Below are 18107 nucleotides of genomic sequence, written 5' to 3' on the forward strand. Positions count from 1 at the left end.
CCCCCCCCCGCCGTGGCTCACATTACCTCCTGGGAACACACCCCACCCACCCACCCCCACCCCCAGTCTGTGGAAAAATTGTCTTCCACGAAAACGGTCCCTGGTGCCAAAAAGGTTGGGGACCGCTGCTTTAAGTGTCAAGGTAATGAAAGTCAGAGACTGAGAATCTGTCCCAGATTAGAGGATGGTAAAGAGACATGCTAATTTAACACAGCATGGGATTTTAAGTTAGATCCTGGACCAGAAAAAGGATATACGTGGGACAGTTGGTGAAATTGGAATAAATTATGTAGATTAATTGTATTTTATCAGTGTTAATTCTGTACAGTCTTCATTTATTTAGAAGCCTTGTTATTATCTCATCCTGATATGTCCTTTATCATTATGAAACATTTCCTCTTTCTCTCTGGTAATATACTCTTTGCCTTGAAGCCTTCTTAATCTGATCTGAATCTAGTCACTTCAGCTTTCTAATACTTACAGTTTACATGGTATCCTTTTATTTCAGCTTGTTTGAATCCTTATATGAAAAAGTGCATATCTTACAAGTACTGTGGTTTTGGCTTTCTTTCACTTTTGTAAATCTGTCTGGCAGTCTCTGTTGTTTGAATATCTAGTCCATTTATATTTAATTCAGTTACTGATATGGTTACATAAAGTTGGCTGTCATTCTTATTGTTTCCTTTGTATTTTGTGGTTTTTCTCTGGCTGCTTTCAAGGTTCTTATTACATTTGGTTCTTAAGTATGCGACTATGATGTAGTTAGGTATTGGTTTTTCCTTTATATTTATACTACTTGTGGTTTTTTTAGTCTTTTGGGTATGGGATTTTGATGTCATCACTTCTGTAAAGTTCTCAGCCATGGTCAATATCTTTTCTGCCCCATTCTTTCTCTCTCCTCCTTCTTGGACTCCAATTAAGTCCTTCCAGTAACTTTTTTTAAAAATTTCAAATTAGTATTTTTCAGTTCTAGAATTTCCTTGTGTTTCTCTTAATTTCTCTTTACGTGCTCTGATTTTTGGTCCATTCATTCCTTATGATTATGTTTTCCTTTTCATCTGTGAACATTGTTAAAATAGCTGCTTTAAAATTATTTGCAATTTCAACATCTGAGTCATTTCATGGCTGGTTTTCATTAATTTCCTATTGTTTTCAACATGAGTAAAAATTTCCTGATTCTTACAAGTCTGGTAATTTTATTCTGGGTATCATGAATAATACGTTGTGGAGAGTGATTTTGTTATATTTTTCTGAAGATGATATTTTTGTTTTATTAGCCAGTTTAACTTTGCTCAAGTCACACACGAAACTTTGTCAACCCTGTGGTTGGCAACAGCTAAATCTCTTCCTTTAGTTCTTTTAGGCTGCTGAACATCTGTTGTGTTCATGCATAGTTCAGTGGTCAACCAGGGATTTGAGCAGTTTAACTGCAGAATTTGTTGTTCTTTCTCTCCCTCTCCTTTCTGGGATTTCTTCTCCCCTCACTTCCAGCTCTTGTGATAGCTACAAAGTCTGTCCTCAGATTCTTCAAGCTAGTAAGATTGCTGATTTCTGTTTGAGTTGTAGCCAACCAGATACCAGTTGGGGCCTGCCTTCAGGTGTAAATCCTAGAAAAAAATGGGGTTACTAAACCAGTGCCATTCCCTTCCTCTAAGTATTAGCTTCTCTGTTTTTGCCTGATTTTGGTTTCTTTTCAGTACTTTCTGATAGTTAACTTTTATATTTTATCCAGAATTTAAAGCTGTCTGAAGTGTTACTTCAGCATTACCAGAGACAAAACTTTATACACACTTTATACTAAACACCTTTACAGATAAACTCATGTTGCTTTTATATACTATTTATAGTTGCTACTTAATGTTCTGCTGTAAGCATCCATCATATTTTATGTTTCCACTCACCTAGTGACATAGACCTAGGTTGTCCATCTCCTTGGTACTACAAATAGTACCATTTACAACATTACCTCTGGGAAGGTTCCTTTAGTATATATATCCCAAGAGTGAGATTGTTGGATTGGAGCATATTTGCATACCTAATTTCATGAGTAAATTCCCTTCAGGCAAGGCATGAGCATTTTCCTTTACTCACATCCCCACAATACTAAGAACTACCCAACTTTACGTTTGCCAATCTGATGGGTAGAAGGTAATATATCATTTAAACTTGCATTTTCTGATTTCTAGAGGTGTACACTTCTTCACATGTTTTTCACCTTTTATGTGTTGGTTTTTATGTCCATTGCCTATTTTTCTGCTTATGTGTTTCAAGTCAGATCCTTACTACTCCTCCTTATTTGTGCCATTTTGGCCAAGTTGAATAAATTCTTTCACATCTCAAAAAAATACTCTCCTTCATTTTCTTCTCTTAGTTTTATACTTTTACATTTCATATTTAGGTCTTTAATGTGGATGCCAGTTTTTTGTATATAATAGGAGGTAGAAATCACACTTCATGTTTCTCAATACGATGCAACCAGCTTTTCAAGTATGTTGGTTTTATTATTATTACTAGTGTTTGGAAGTATGTTTTAGCATTTGTTGAGGTAATTACACAAAGGGCTCTTTCTAAAATATAAATTTGATCATATTGCTTGAACTCATTTCAGTGGTACCCCATTGTCTTAGGATACAGTCTATAGTCTTTTAACATGGTTTAGGAAGGTCTTTGTGAAGTTGTCTGCTTGTCTCTGCATTTTCTGCCCAGTGTGCTAGTACTCTAAACTTACCACATGCTCTTTCTTCCTCTGGGAAATATCATACTGTTGTTGTACGCAGTACAGTATGTTTTTTTTTTTAACAGTACAGTATGTTTTATTTGTTTTTATATCTGTATTCTTGACTACACTGTAGTCCCAGCAGTTCCTGGTATGTATTAGGTATTCAACAAATATTTACCAGTTGAAGGAATTGAGTTGAATAACTTGATCCTTATCCTTCATTAATTGTCTGATTTACTTTTTCAGATCAGATTAATGTTTAAAGGGAACTCATTTACTTGATGAATAAAAGTTTATGTAATAACTACTGTTAATCTCAATGGACAGTTCTTTCAAATCTTCCTCATGTTGACATACTGCATTCATAGAGCTCCTTATTTGTTTCCATAGCTCTTTTTTAATCTCGTTTGATCCTTAGAACAACTCTAGATAGAAAGATCAGGCACTACATCTGTTTTATGGATGTTGAATCATAGCTCAAGTGATTTGCCTGAGGCTCACACAGCTAGTTTCGTGTTTCTACCTATGTTTTGGGGGAGAAAGATTTGTTTGCTTAGGCAGCTGTGTACTGTCAGTGATATGAATGAAAGCCACTTCATTGTTCTACCAAGTATTTTTTAAAGATAGTATTTATGAGGTTTTCTTTTGTTGGCTTTTCCCTTTTTGTGGGGGGTGGTGGGGAGGTTTTGTCTTAAGTTTTAGGACTGTAGCAATAATGGGTTTCAGTCATATTAGTACTTCTGGGATGAGAACTGTGGGTAAATGGTTTCATTTAGAGTTTTGCCCAAGGAATCTTAAATATTGCAAACATTATTAGACTATAATTATGGGAGGTTTGTTGTCTTCAAAATCATATATGTATTCTAAAATTTTCATAGGATATTTTATATACCAGTATCTATATCTTTTAAACTTAGGTTTCAACTACTTTTGTACTTAGTTTTTTTAAAGCATTTTTGACGTGCTCTATTGTTCCTGTTAAGTTGCTTCGGAACTTGGTATTTCTAGGCAGACAGATGATGCACTTGGAAGTGGAATACTTTTCTGGTTTCATTCGTGTTATTAAGTAAAGTTGAAATCATTTATGTTATTAAATAGGTTGAGATGATTTTTTTTTAACTATTGAGATTTGACAGATTCTTAAAGGTCATGTTTTAATGATACTTCGTTATATTGAATGTTTTACTGGTGTTAGATACTCTGAAACATGGTCTATTAACCCCAGCTGTCTAGAGTTAGAGAAACATTCAGTAAGGCACTTTTCTCTTTCAGTTGATTTTTAAAAATACGCTAAAATATCAGTATCATATAAAACTTAACATATGAGCTAGTTCTTTAAAGATGTTAATTTTATTTTCTTTAAATCTGTTTTTCCTGCTCTTTAGAGGAAGTATCATTCTGCAAAGGAAGCTTATGAACAACTTTTGCAGACAGAAAACCTTTCTGCACAAGTAAAAGCAACTGTCTTACAACAGTTGGGTATGTAATAATATACATTTAGTGTGTTATAAGTACATCTCTTTATGTTTTTTACATGTCACAGATGGTAAATACGTGGCTCATGTACCCTATTTCTTTTCTTTCCTTTTCCCCAGAGTTGATAGAATTAATCTGAACCCATCATGTTTCCACCTTCTGCCGAGCATTGTCTATCTCACAGTCAATCTCATTACAGTTCTTTAGTGCAACTTGTCCTTTTAAATTCTCAAAATTATACTCTGGTACTTAACCCATGGGTGAGGGGGACTGAATACTTTCTTTGTGCCAGATATGCTTAGTACTCAATGAAGTTAAGTGATTTACCTAAAGTCTCTTAGTGGTTGGTGAGCTTGCTTTCATAGCTCTGTTGATAATATTAACTAAAGCATTTTATGTAAGAATTGTGGAGCATCTAACATTATATATAGTTTCTCTACACATGCAGTTCTGTTGTAATGTTGAAGATGAAGGCATGTAGTCGTCTGGATATAATGTGTCACTATCACCAAGAAGATAATGATGGAATTCTCCAACATTTAATTTTGTTGCTTGGTTATTGAGTCATGTTTCTTGTCTGCATTTGGTATTTCGGGGGTGTTTTTTGGTTCTCCCTCCCCCCCCACCCCAGCTTTTTAAAATTTGGTTTTGGTCTGGGCAAATAATTGACTCTTAAGTTTTAGCTACCGTTGTAGTAATGTGAATGTTTTCATGATGTGACTATTTTTAATGTAATTTTAAAATTATTTAAGCTTAGACTTTATCACTTATCTTCATGATATGAATGCATATTATGTGATCGGTTATACAAAATAAACACTGCTTTCATATAAAAGTTTTATTTTTAGCTTTGTTTTTAATTTAATCTCTGGTTAGAATTTTCCTTGAGTTATCCATACTTTTAAAAATTATAGTAAAGTTTTGTTTTTAATGATTACATGTAGTGTTTGAGTAATGTGAATTTGTATCTTTAAATTAAAACAAGTTTATTAGTATAGCAAAAAAGCTTTTGTGTTAGTTCTTCTGTAAAAAGAGCAAAGTAGTGCCTTCAGACAGCTTACTCATTCAGCTAATATTTGAATACAAGCTGTTTTTTAATTAGCTGAAGTGAAGAATGTGTCAATAGCAAAGCTGAAGAATGTGTCAATAGCAAAGCTGAAGTGAAGAATGTGTCAATAGCAAAAATGCATATATACCTTTTAAATTTAAGAAATGGATTGAAATCGTTTGAATTACCTGTCTTCTTTCGCAGAGTGTATAGGTAAACTTTCCATGGTTTTGAAAGGGAAGGTACTTCCCCTAATTGAGTCTAATTTATGCCTGCACATCAATCCTTCCTACTTTCTTGTCAATGTTGCTTAAGCAACTCCTTTTAGAGCCTGCTACTGTAGGTCCTGTTCTTACTAGTAATAGTAGGAGAGGTAAGGGAAGAGCAGATGAATAGATGATGTGTGATTGACTTATATTTCTGTAAAACATGGTAACTCAATCCTTTTAAAATGTCTTTTGGAGCACAGCAACTATAATAAATGCCAGAAAATAAGGGTCCTTATTTATTTTATGTACTGTGGACTATACACAAAGAACAGCTGATTTTATGCACTTGAATTGATCCACAACTGAAATATGATTCCCTGGCAAATTAAATCAAATTATTCCTGTGTGCCTTGAAGGTATAGAATACACTAGTCCATGATCCAGTCTTTTGATTACTTCCATAGCCAGCTTGCTTGCTTGTTTGTTTATTTATCATAACGGTTGTATTTAAGGTGTACAAGATGATGTTTTGATACACCTGTACATAGTGACATGATTACTACAGTCAAGCTAGTCAGCATATGCATCTCCTCACATAGTTACCATTTGTTTTTGTGTGGTGGGAGCACCTGAAATCTACTCTCATATTAGCAAGTTTCCAGTATATATTACAATATTAATAACTGCAGTTGTAATGCTGTATGTTCTCTAGACTTACTTATCCTACATAACTTCAACTGTGTAACCTTGACCAATATCTCCCCATTTCCCCAACCTTACCGCTCCTGGTAACCACCATTCAACTCTCTGCTTCCGTGTATTCGACTTTTTAAGATTCCACATATGAGATTATGCACTATCTAAATTTATTTATTAAACATTTGTGTTACCCATTTTGTACCGTTTTTATTTGCGCCATTTGAATGGACTTTTCTTATAGCCTTGGGGTTTTAAAAAATTGCCAAATGCTTTATTTATAAGGTGTGAAAATATGTAGCCAGTGCCAATAAGGTGGGATTGTATGTGTGTGTTTTACTCTGAACGATCATTGATTATATAGCTTATATTTACTCCTTGGAAATAAACATTGGGTTAATAGTGTCTTGGAGATTCTTAAATGCACATACATTTTTGCACGGAACAGTGAATAAGATTTAACATCTTTATATTCTTTTATACCTTGGAATCTTTTCAAATACAAAAATCAGAGAATAAAAGAACTGTAGTTTGCAATCTACTAAGTGATAAGTCAATGCTTAAAATTGTTTTAATTTCTCTGGAATGAAAGTTCTTCATAGCTTTGACTGTACTTTAAAAACAGACTTTCTTAGGCCAGAATTGACAGTTCTAAATTTTGGGAATGTGTATGCCAAGCTAAATGAATAAATTTACTGAAAAGACTATTTTTTACTTGTTTGTTTTCTGCTTGGTATTCTTTAAAATAGAAGAATAATTAACTCATTTAGGTAAATATTTTTAATCACTTACTACAGGTTGGATGCATCATACTGTGGATCTCCTGGGAGATAAAGCCACCAAGGAAAGCTATGCTATTCAATATCTCCAAAAGTCCTTGGAAGCAGATCCTAATTCTGGCCAGTCCTGGTATTTCCTCGGAAGGTAAGACTGATTTATCAGATACTTAGGCTTTGCTTTTGTTTATTCCAGCTAAGGGTTTTGAATTATGATCTAGAATATTAGTTTACTAATAACTTGATCAGTGTATTTTCTCTTTTAAGTATTTTATAACAGATTTCTAGAAGTTAAAAAATAAAAGAAAGCTTCTGAATGTGGTGGTTTTCTTCCAGCAGCATCTGGTCTATCAGGATGTTTCTTATTTTGCTTATTGAATTTTCATTTGACTTAAATTATTGCTGGTTTTTAAAAAGTCATAGCAGATAGTAATTTTTCATTCAACTATTTATGCCTTTCCTTTTGATTTCTAGTGTTTTCTTTATATGTCTGTTTAATAGAACAGAGAATTTTTCATTCTACCTGTTGACTACCAGTAGTCAGTAGAACTTTGCTAGTTATCATTTTGATTAGTGATATATACCTTAGAATGGACATTAATAGTAGATCTCAAATCACAGTCGAAAGTAGATACATTATTATTGGATTTGTTGGAAAGGAGAAGTGACATGTAGTGAAAATAGTTTTTTGCAAGCCTATAAACTTCTCTTGTACTTTGAATGTCTGAATTTTGCTTACTGATTATCTGAAACATACCTCATGTATATGTATCTGATAGAATATATTTTTGGACCATTATCAGATTGTTTTTTGGTTCCTAATCGGTTTTAGCTTTTGCAGTATGGTGGAAAGATCATTCGACTATGAGCTGAGATACTTGGATTCAAGTCTTGGCTAGGCTACTATTTGTGGAATCATGGATGGTACAGTTAAACCTTTTGAGGCTTCAGTTTTCTATTGTAGAGAATTAGATTGGTGGTTCTCAGTGCCGGGGGTGTGGGGCTATTTTGCCCCATAGAGGACATTTCATAATGTCTGTAGAGACATTTTGGTTATCACAACTATAGGGAGTGCCCCTGGCATCTAGTGGGACAGCTCTCTACAGTAAAAGATTACCTGGCTGAGGTTGAGAAGCCCTGGTTAGATTATCTGTTAGGTACCTTCCCATTCTAAAGGTTTTAATTTTATGAATTCTTTGGAAATTATCCTATTTTGTTTTAATTTTAAGCTTTTTTCCTCTATTTTCTATAGTATTTTACTTGAAGTGAGTTTGCCATATAGTCATGTTAAATTTTAGTATTTTGTATGGTTTCATTTTTTTTCCTTTAAATATAGCAAAGTATATTTGTATGAGAGGGAATAATATTAAGATGTTTCCTTCTTTAAAAAAATTTTGATTATTCATTAATAAGGGCTTCCCTGGTGGCACAGTGGTTGAGAGTCCACCTGCCCGTGCAGGGGACACGGGTTCGTGCCCCGGTCCGGAAGGATCCCACATGCCGCGGAGTGGCTAGGCCTGTGAGCCATGGTCACTGAGCCTGCGCGTCCGGAGCCTGTGCTCCGCAACGGGAGAGGCCACAACAGTGAGAGGCCCGTGTACCGCAAAAAAAAAAAAAATAATAATAATAATAATATACAATAAGAGTTGAGTGGAAAAGTTGCTGTTTTTAGCAGGGATTTTCTGATTCCTTCCCAAGCTTGTAAAATCATGTAAATTGGGTTGCTTATTAATAAAGCTTGAGAGTCCAAACATTGTCTCTTTCACTAAAGATCTTTGGGAGCAGAAACTGGATATTACCATCTTTGTATCTGTCTGCCTAGCAAAGTGACTATTCAGTAAATGGAATAAATGAACTAATTGAACACCATTTGCATTTGAAGCTAGCTCTGTTACTACTATTAGTATTGTGCCGTGATAGGTTTCATACAGTGACCATAAAGGAGGTCTAGTACTGGGAAGTAGGGCCTTGCCTAGTCATTGCCTCTAGTGTTAATGTTTATATATGAAAATTTCTTTTAATATAGATTAAAAGGAATGTGTACTGGAAAGTATTTTCCTTTTGACCTAAGATAAAAATCAGTAGTTTAATACAGTACAATAGTGTGGATGTCTTTCTAATATAATTTTTTCTTAATTCTAGGCATGGAAAATTAATACATAACGAAACATCAAAAATTACTTTTTTTTTTTTTTTCTCCCGGCCGTGCCGCTTGCGGGATCTCAGTTCCCTGACCAGGGATTGAACCCCGGCCCTGGCAGTGAAAGTGCTGAGTCCTAACCACTGGGAATTCGCAAAAATTACTATCTTAGTAATGCTGTAATTTTCAGCTCAATGAGCACTATTCCATAGGAGGTCCCCCCCCGCCCCCGCATTAACTGGTTTTACATTTTAAATCATTGAGATGCTTTTATTTGAATCTTTCTGGGTAAAATTTTCCAACTATAGTTTACTGACTTCTCAATTAAAGGATACTTACTACAATTTAACTTACTTTGGGGTTCAAGATTATCATGTTGGTGTCCATTATTTTTTATCTGAGGACTGTTTAGAATTTTTTTCTTTGATGTTTACTTTTCTTACCCTCTTTTGCTGACTTCTAATGTGTTGCTTCAAATCTGTTTTGTTGTGAGAAAATTTTTATAAATAAATTGTATTTTAGAAGTTATTAAAGCTCTGAAGGAAGATCTCAAGTGTCAGTAAGCAACTTTGGGATTTGATGACCCTAATATTTCTGAGGCATTTTATTACTTACCTCTGCATTCAGGTCTGTGTTGAAGATTGAATTTGTCATTTGGCATGTGTATATCATAACAAAAGTGTAATGTGGTAATGCTGTTAAACTGGTACTAATCATTGACTGTGTTATCACAGAACTACAGAATGTTAGAGCTGGGAAGGACCAGGAGGTCACCTAGTTCACCCTGTAAACCTTGTCATTTTGCAGGTGTTTTTAGAAAGTGAGCTCAGAGGAGTAAAATGTTTTGTCCAAGGTCACAGTCATGCAGGTAACTAATATCAGAGCAGGGACTAGATCCTAGGTTCAACACCCAGTGCTTTCTCAATTACACAGCGCTGTCTCAGGGGAACCTAGTTAAGTTTTATTAGAGGAAAAGTGTTTGGCAGTTGGATTGGGACATCTGTATTTGGGCACATTGGTTTCCTACTTTCATTTTGTAGGAATCAAGTATGAAAACATTGGTTTTGGGAATTACTGCTTATTCCTCCTAGCGGTTAGGCAGATTTGTCTATAAATCTGAGATTGGCTTTGATTTAACAACAACAAACAGAGCATGTTTTCTACTATCTGTTAAGCATTCCCTTTCTTTGTGGTGTCTGTCCCTGTTTGGCATTGTTAATGCCCTCTTGTCCTGAATTCCCTTCTCGTAAAACAGTTTGCTCTGTGACACTGCCTTCTCTGTCTCAGTCACTCACCTTTCTTATATTGCCCCAACCACAATATTAATGATTGCTTAGGCTTAGTTTTACCTCTCCTTTGTCGGTATCCTATGTTCTTATACCCTCTCTTTGATATGGATGAATTCCAAATCTAGATTTCTACACTTCAAGGTATTAAACACCAGGACCACATCTCCCATTCTTTACCTAACATTTCCCATTTTAATGTCCACACCTCATGTCAAAATCAGCATATTTCAAATCTCATTCATCATTTTCTTCCCTGAACCAAGCTCCTTCTTCTTTATTTTTGCCAATGATATCACCATGTTTTTCCTCTATTTAATCAGCCTTAAAAACTAAATTATAACCCCACCTCCATGAATAGCTAATCAGTTTGTCACAAAGTCTTTATCTGTTTTTTGGTTTATTGTTTCTCCTGTCTTTTTCTTTGTTGTTACTTCCATTACTTTCATCCTAATTTTGGCGTCTTCCAAACCAGTGAATATATAACTGCCTTCTTTTTTACTGTCCATAACTTATTTTCCTTTCAGTTTATCCCTACATGTCGTTAGCAGATTAATATTCCTATAAAGTACTTTCATCATGCCATTCCCCTTGTTAGAAGAACAAACTTCAGGGTATTCTTGGGTTGGATTTAAAATCCTCTACTGTTTGTATCTGTGCTATCTTATATTAAGTTTTGCTCATATTGTTCAAGCAGCATTTCAAAATGCCTTTTCTTACCTTCTCTGCCAGAATCAGTGGTTCCCACACTTTTGGAGTACTTGATGTTTAATTTTTTTTTTGCTGTTTACTCAGTCAATAGTATTTCAAAAATAAGTCAATTACAATACAAATATTAGTTTAATGGAAAATTTATGTATGTATGTGTATGTTGTTTTTCCATTTCGTTTGCTTGGCCAAATTGCCATAACTGGCTGGTAATGGGTATCACTGATCTAAACAGTATGCATCTACACATATTCAGTTCCTTTACTCTTACCCTTCCCTTTCTTGTCTTTCCTAAACCCCCGGTAGTGTGTCTACCCTAAATTCTCAGACTAGTTATTGTCTGTGCTAGCCATTTGATGTGGCATCATGACAATTATAATGTGTCTTCAGTCCTCAACTAAATTGTAAGCTCTTTGAAGACGAACTGGATTTTGTTCTTTTCTTTTTCCCTTAGTGCCAAGCACTAAAGATAATTTCTGTATTTATAATTTCAGCTGCTGTTCTGTGTATCCATCAGGTACATCTACATTAAGAAAATGGCAGGTCATTGAAACTTTAATCATACCTTGCTACCCTTACTAGTCATAAAATACTGTACTTAATCCTATTTTATACTATTTTTGATAGTTAGCTTGATAGTATTTGTTTGTATTTTGTATGAATTAAAGAATTTTTGCCCTTATTATTTAAGAAAGGAGAATTGAAATCTGATTCAGCAAGTCTTACCAACATAGAGTGTTTTTCTTGGTTTTTAACTCTATGTTCTTACTCTATAGAAAACCAGAGATCAAGCTGTATAAGTAGAGTAGTGGGTGTGTGTGTGTGCGTAACTCAGTATTATAATATTGAAGTGATATGGCCTTTAATTATTTTAATAGGTGCTAAAGCATGCTGTATTGATAAACACTATCAGATAGACTATAATATAGTTTATTGAAGGGTTAATTATAATGTACATTATTGTTGTCATGTATGTACACACATTCACATAAATATGTCAGCTTATTAGGTTTTTATTTGCTTTGACATTTAGTCCATCCATTCAGCAAATTAATTAATTAATCAATCAGTATTAATCGTATTTTCTTGATTTTTCCCTCCCCTCTCAGGTGCTATTCAAGTATTGGGAAAGTTCAGGATGCCTTTATATCTTACAGGCAGTCTATTGATAAATCAGAAGCAAGTGCAGATACATGGTGTTCAATAGGGTAAGACTTTGTATAAAAATAATGGTATTATAATTGATACACAAAGATGGTTGCATCACATATAATGTACTTCATGGCTTATATCATGTTATGAAGCTAAGCAGTTCTTCTTAGTCAACTTATTTTTTCTTAATATCTCTTTCCAGCGTGCTATATCAGCAGCAAAATCAGCCTATGGATGCTTTACAGGCCTATATTTGTGCTGTACAGTTGGACCATGGCCATGCTGCAGCCTGGATGGACCTAGGCACACTCTACGAATCCTGCAACCAGCCTCAGGATGCCATTAAATGCTACTTAAATGCAACCAGAAGCAAAAGTTGTAGTAATACCTCTGCACTTGCAGCACGAATTAAGTATTTACAGGTAAAATGTTTAAATGGCAGTTTTTTAAAGGCACATATTTCCCCATGACACTCAGGCAGGAGGAGGGTGGCTGGGAATTTTGTCTAGCTGTGTTTTGATGTCTATAATTTGTTTCCATATTTTGTAAACATACCATAGCTTGTAATATTATTTTACTTTTCATTTTAAGTAAGATATGCAGTATTTTGAAAGATGCTCTTTTGCACATTTACTCTGTTGATGCATATTAATTTACATAATTTTTTTCTATGTACTGTCTACATTTTTAAGTTGTCATAGCATTTTAGAGAAAAGGACACAAACATTGTCTTTCACTCTTGCTTGGAGTTTCATGAGAAGACAGCTATAAGAACTCTGAAAACAGAGCTCAGCTTTGTTTTAATTCTCACAAAGGTTTATATTCCGGTTTCCCTCATTATACTTAGTATCTTTCTGAAACCCCAAATTAAGAATCTATTTTCTTTTAAAAACAATTAGTTATAGCATTTAGGAAGATTTAGTGGACTTGCTCTTACTCAATTAGGCTTGTGTTAAATTTGCTTTTTACATAATTTTTCCTAGGCTCAGTTGTGTAACCTTCCACAAGGTAGTCTACAGAATAAAACTAAATTACTTCCTAGTATTGAGGAGGCGTGGAGCCTACCAATCCCCGCAGAGCTTACCTCCAGGCAGGGTGCCATGAACACAGCACAGCAGGTGAGAAGTTGGGTTATGTTCTGCAGGTGCCCAGCTTTAAGGGTTCTTTTCAATCTGTAGTGGTCAAGCGTATTTTACTAAGCACAGGAGGCTTTCATTAATGAAAAGCCTCTTGATTTAATTGTGAAGGGAATCTAGATCAAATTAAAACTCCCTCTGATATGGGAAGAAATTTTGGGGTGCCAGTTTAGAACCTTTGTGCATTTTCATGATTTTGAAGGAGGTTTCTTAAAGTAATGCTGCAGTGGTTTATTTTTTAAAGCAAGTTTTTCAAAGGAAGGTACACATTCCTCCATTGATGATTCATTTGATTTTGATTTTCAATAATTGCCATCAGCGATGTCCACATAGCTTTGAAAAGTATGCAGCTTGTAAAGTTTTACAATTTGAAGGAATGAATTAAGAATATATAGAACCCTATTTTTGTCTTCCTTCTGTGATTCTTAGGCATGTAAACCTCATCATCCAAATACTGAACCTGTATTAGGCCTCAGTCAAACACCAATTTCACAGCAATCCTTGCCACTACACATGATTCCTTCTAGTCAAGTAGATGACCTGTCCAGTCCTGCCAAGAGGAAAAGAACATCTAGTCCAACAAAGGTATATATTTTAGAGAAATATAAAAATCCCAGTCAAAAAAGAAACTCCTAACTGCCCTGAACTTGTGCAGTTTGAACATCTCCTGTCCTTTACTTTAAATCTGTGGACATCAAAGAGTGAAAGGTTTGAGTTTTTCTATCCCAAATTCTTAGCATCATATTAAATATAGAAAGTAGGGATAAATTGCATTCATCAAATCATTTTATTCATCTCCCTGCCGTTAAGATCGCAACACACTTTTCATCATCACCTTCTACTGACATTGAAATAAACTTAATGTTGGACCTAGTGGACAGTGTGGTATTTAGGTTAGCCATTTGGGCCATAGTTTAGGGGTGGGCCTTTTTGGGTGGCTTATTAAAGAATCAATATTTTCTTAATTTATGATTTTCCAAATTTATTATGCATGTAAAAGTATTTTTAAAAGAACTAAATGTCATAACATCTTTCTTATATGTAAATATTCCAATTCAGAGTCATTTGGCCTCCATTAGTCATTATTGTTAACTCTATGGATTTAACCAAATATTCTTTAATTTTTTTTTTTATCAATTTTCCTCAGAATACTTCTGATAATTGGAGTAGTGGCCATGCAGTGTCACATCCTCCAGTACAGCAACAAGGTCATTCATGGTGTTTGACACCACAGAAATTACAGGTATGTAAGATATGCTTTTGACAGATTGTTTTTCCTATTAAAGAAGAGTAGAGGTACTAAGTTTTAAGTTTTTTAACTATTAATTCTTAAAGTTGAATGGCAGTAAACTCAATAAATAGGCGCATAAGTAAAATGAACCCACATTTACCAGAGTAATAGAGATAATTCATTCTTTTTTTCCCACTCCCCCCCCGCCCCCCCCCACCACCAAATATATTCTCATGGTTCAAACTGCCCAGTATGAGTTTAGGGTATATAAAGTAAATTCTCCGTCTAATTCCTGCCCCTACCCACTCAGTTCCCCTCCTAATAGACAGCCAGTGTTATTAGTTTCTTATCTGTCTTTCCAGAGATGTATCATGCATGTACAAGCAAATACGCATCCTCTTTCTCTCATATTACTGTTTTTCTCCTTTTTTTATACAAATGATAGAATGCTATATATACTGTTAATAATATATTCTACAGACCTTTCCATGTCAGTGTACAAAGAGCTTCCTTATTCTTTTATGACTACATCATGTTTCTTTATGTAGGTTTCATACTTTTACTTAGGCAGATCACTAGTTTTGGACAGTAAGATTGTCTTCAGACTTTTCCTATTCCAAACAGTGCTTCTTAGAGTGTACTTGTCACAATGCATTTTTAAGCTCAAAGAACTTTCTGTGTAAATCCTGAAAATTACTGATGAGTAGAATTTCATGCGCATTTATCTCAAAGATCACATTACAGTAAACCTTCTGAGGTTTCTCAAACTTCTTAAAGGACTTCATCTTGGGGTTGATTGTCATTGGTCAGAAATCAGTATCTTTGACTAGACAGCATTCTGAGTTTTACCTACTCATTTCAAGGGAAAGGTTGCTTAGAATAGTGAGCTTGTTTCTTAGATGTGTCTTTGACTGTATTCTCCTTTCTTCTTCTTCTAGCACTTGGAACAGCTCCGTGCAAATAGAAATAATTTAAATCCAGCACAGAAACTGATGCTGGAACAGCTGGAAAGTCAGTTTGTCTTAATGCAGCAACATCAAGTGTGTATAGCATTTTTTTTCCCCTAAAATTTGTTACCATTTCGAATATTTCTATTGACTGGAACATCATTTTAGAGTATGTTCATGCCCACTTCTACTTTCCACCAGTATTTGGTGGAATTGAATAATTTGTGCTTCTTAAAATACTAGTAATGGACAGATTTTTAGGAGAAAACAGCAATAAATTTGATTTTGAACATGACTTAGTATTTTATTATTTACATGTTATTCTGCATGAGTTTTATTTATATTATTTAATACTTAACAAGCTACATCCTAAACTTAGGTGGGGTTCTTTCAAGCTTGTTTAACTCAGAGAATCTGGCATATAAATGTGATAGGATGGAATTTTGAGGTCCCCTATTTTGTGATGGGGGAAAGACCTGTAAATTTGATTTCCTTTCCATAATTTTCAGCTGGATTCTTTTGTCATTAGTAAAGGGATATTTCTTAAAAAATTAAGTAGGTTCTTGCTTTTCCGAGGAAGCTAATCTAAATGTGAAGAAACAATTTTTTGTTTTGAAAAGGTATTTTTTAACCTAGAGAAATTAAATGTTAGGATAAAATCAGAGATTACCTGGTTATATATTCTTCATATTCTTATTCTGTCCCCTGTGGACCACACAGGCAGCATTTATTTTTCATTTGTTTTTTGACAGATGAGACAGACAGGAGTTGCACAGGTACGATCTACTGGAATTCCTAATGGGCCAACAGCTGACTCATCACTGCCTACAAACTCAGTCTCTGGCCAGCAGCCACAGCTTGCTCTGACCAGAGTGCCTAGCGTCTCTCAGCCTGGAGTCCGCCCTGCCTGCCCTGGGCAGCCTTTGGCCAATGGACCCTTTTCTGCAGGCCATGTTCCCTGTAGCACATCAAGAACGCTGGGAAGTACAGACACTATTTTGATAGGCAATAATCACATAACAGGAAGTGGAAGTAATGGAAACGTGCCTTACCTGCAGCGAAACGCACTCACTCTACCTCATAACCGCACAAACCTGACCAGCAGCGCAGAGGAGCCGTGGAAAAACCAACTATCTAACTCCACTCAGGTAATAGAAGGACTGACTGCCTTGTTGGCTTCTCACATAATAGTTGTCTTCATTTGATTTTATGCATTTTGAGAGAAGAAGAAATAAAAGTTTGAGGAACTGTTTTTATAAGCATTTATAGTACTACAATGTTATTACTACATTGTGGCTCGGTATTATATGTATGTGAGTATATTTTCTTTTCCATATAAGATTTACACAGATAGTGTTAGAAATTTCTAAAAAAAAAAAGAAAATAGATCATACAACTCCCCAAAACCCACTGCTAATTTACAGTGGTATCTTAAGCAATTTATGGTGATGTTTCTTAGTTCATTTCTGCACATATTGCCTACTTAAGATCAGGTGCTTTGCTAAGTGGTGAGTATTCACTCTGGTGGGAGAAAAAGTTTTTACTTCTGAATATTTATCCTCATAGTTTCCCTATATTTTGGATTGTTTCCATGGAGCGGGTGCTCCAAAGCAGAACTGAAGGGTCAAAGAGCATTTTAAAAAAATGTTGTGAATACGTATTGCCAAATTACTTATACTTTTACTAGCTCTAAGGAAATATTTGACGTATTGCTGGCTAGCTTTATATTATTGATAAAACTGAGATAAGTTCTTTTTCTAAGACTTTTAAAATGTTAATTCATGTAGGTAAACAGACAGTAAATAAGCATTACATATAGAATATTAGGTAATGTTATGATTAGTTCTCTGGAAAAATATACTAGAAACCAGAGCCGGAGAGTACTAGAGACTGGTGGTAGAGGAGTTGCAGTTATAAATAGGAATATCAGGGAAGATTTCACTGCAAGGGGATATTTGAATAAAGACCTGAGTTACAGAAGTGAGCCTTGAAGATACTTGTGATAAGAGTGTTCCACATCTAGGGAGCAGGAAGAAGCAATAGGCCCTAATGCAGGAGTGTGTTTTGCATATTCAGAGGCAATCAAGGTGGCAAGCATGGCTGAGCAGGGTGAGAAGAGAGGTAAATGTGGTCCAGCTGGAAACAGACTGGCTAAATCATGTTCAGCCTTGTAGGCAATTGTAAAGATTTTGGATTTTGTTCTGAGTTAAATGGGAAACTATAGGGAGGTTTGAATGGAGGAGTGAGGTGATCTGCCTGGATGCTCTGGTACTCTGTGGATAGACTAAAGGAGGCAAAAGGAGAAATGATATGACCCACTTGGAGATTACTTCTGTAATCCATGTGAGAGGTGGTGGCGGCTCGACCCAGAGTGGCAGCAATAGAAGTGGTCAACTTTTGGGTACATTTGGGTGGTAGAACCAACAGGATTAGCTGAGAAAGAGGGAGACTTAAGTTAGCCTGATCAACTAGGAAAGATGGACGAGACTGGATGAAATCACCAAGGGGTGAGAATAGATTGGGAAAAGAAGAGAACTCAAAACTGAGCCTTGGGACATTCCAGTATAATAGGTCAGGAAATTG

The 18107-nt window shown here is 35.2% G+C and overlaps 1 protein-coding gene across 10 annotated transcripts in view; it reads left to right on the forward strand.

The window, feature by feature from the left end:
- Positions 1–18107, forward strand: part of KDM6A (lysine demethylase 6A) — a 208997-nt gene that overhangs the window by 144113 nt on the left and 46777 nt on the right. For 2 of the 10 annotated variants that reach the window (XM_032620727.1, XM_032620738.1), the window contains 9 exons: positions 4105–4198; positions 6946–7072; positions 12168–12266; positions 12413–12632; positions 13194–13328; positions 13776–13931; positions 14494–14589; positions 15516–15617; positions 16277–16672. In XM_032620727.1, coding sequence (XP_032476618.1) covers positions 4105–4198; positions 6946–7072; positions 12168–12266; positions 12413–12632; positions 13194–13328; positions 13776–13931; positions 14494–14589; positions 15516–15617; positions 16277–16672 — 1425 coding nt within the window. The remainder of the gene's footprint in view (positions 1–4104; positions 4199–6945; positions 7073–12167; positions 12267–12412; positions 12633–13193; positions 13329–13775; positions 13932–14493; positions 14590–15515; positions 15618–16276; positions 16673–18107) is intronic. The other 8 variants (XM_032620736.1, XM_032620730.1, XM_032620728.1 and 5 more) reach the window with 7 other exon arrangements.

This window comes from Phocoena sinus, chromosome X (assembly GCF_008692025.1).
Source record: "Phocoena sinus isolate mPhoSin1 chromosome X, mPhoSin1.pri, whole genome shotgun sequence".
In the NCBI taxonomy this organism is placed as follows: domain Eukaryota; kingdom Metazoa; phylum Chordata; class Mammalia; order Artiodactyla; family Phocoenidae; genus Phocoena; species Phocoena sinus.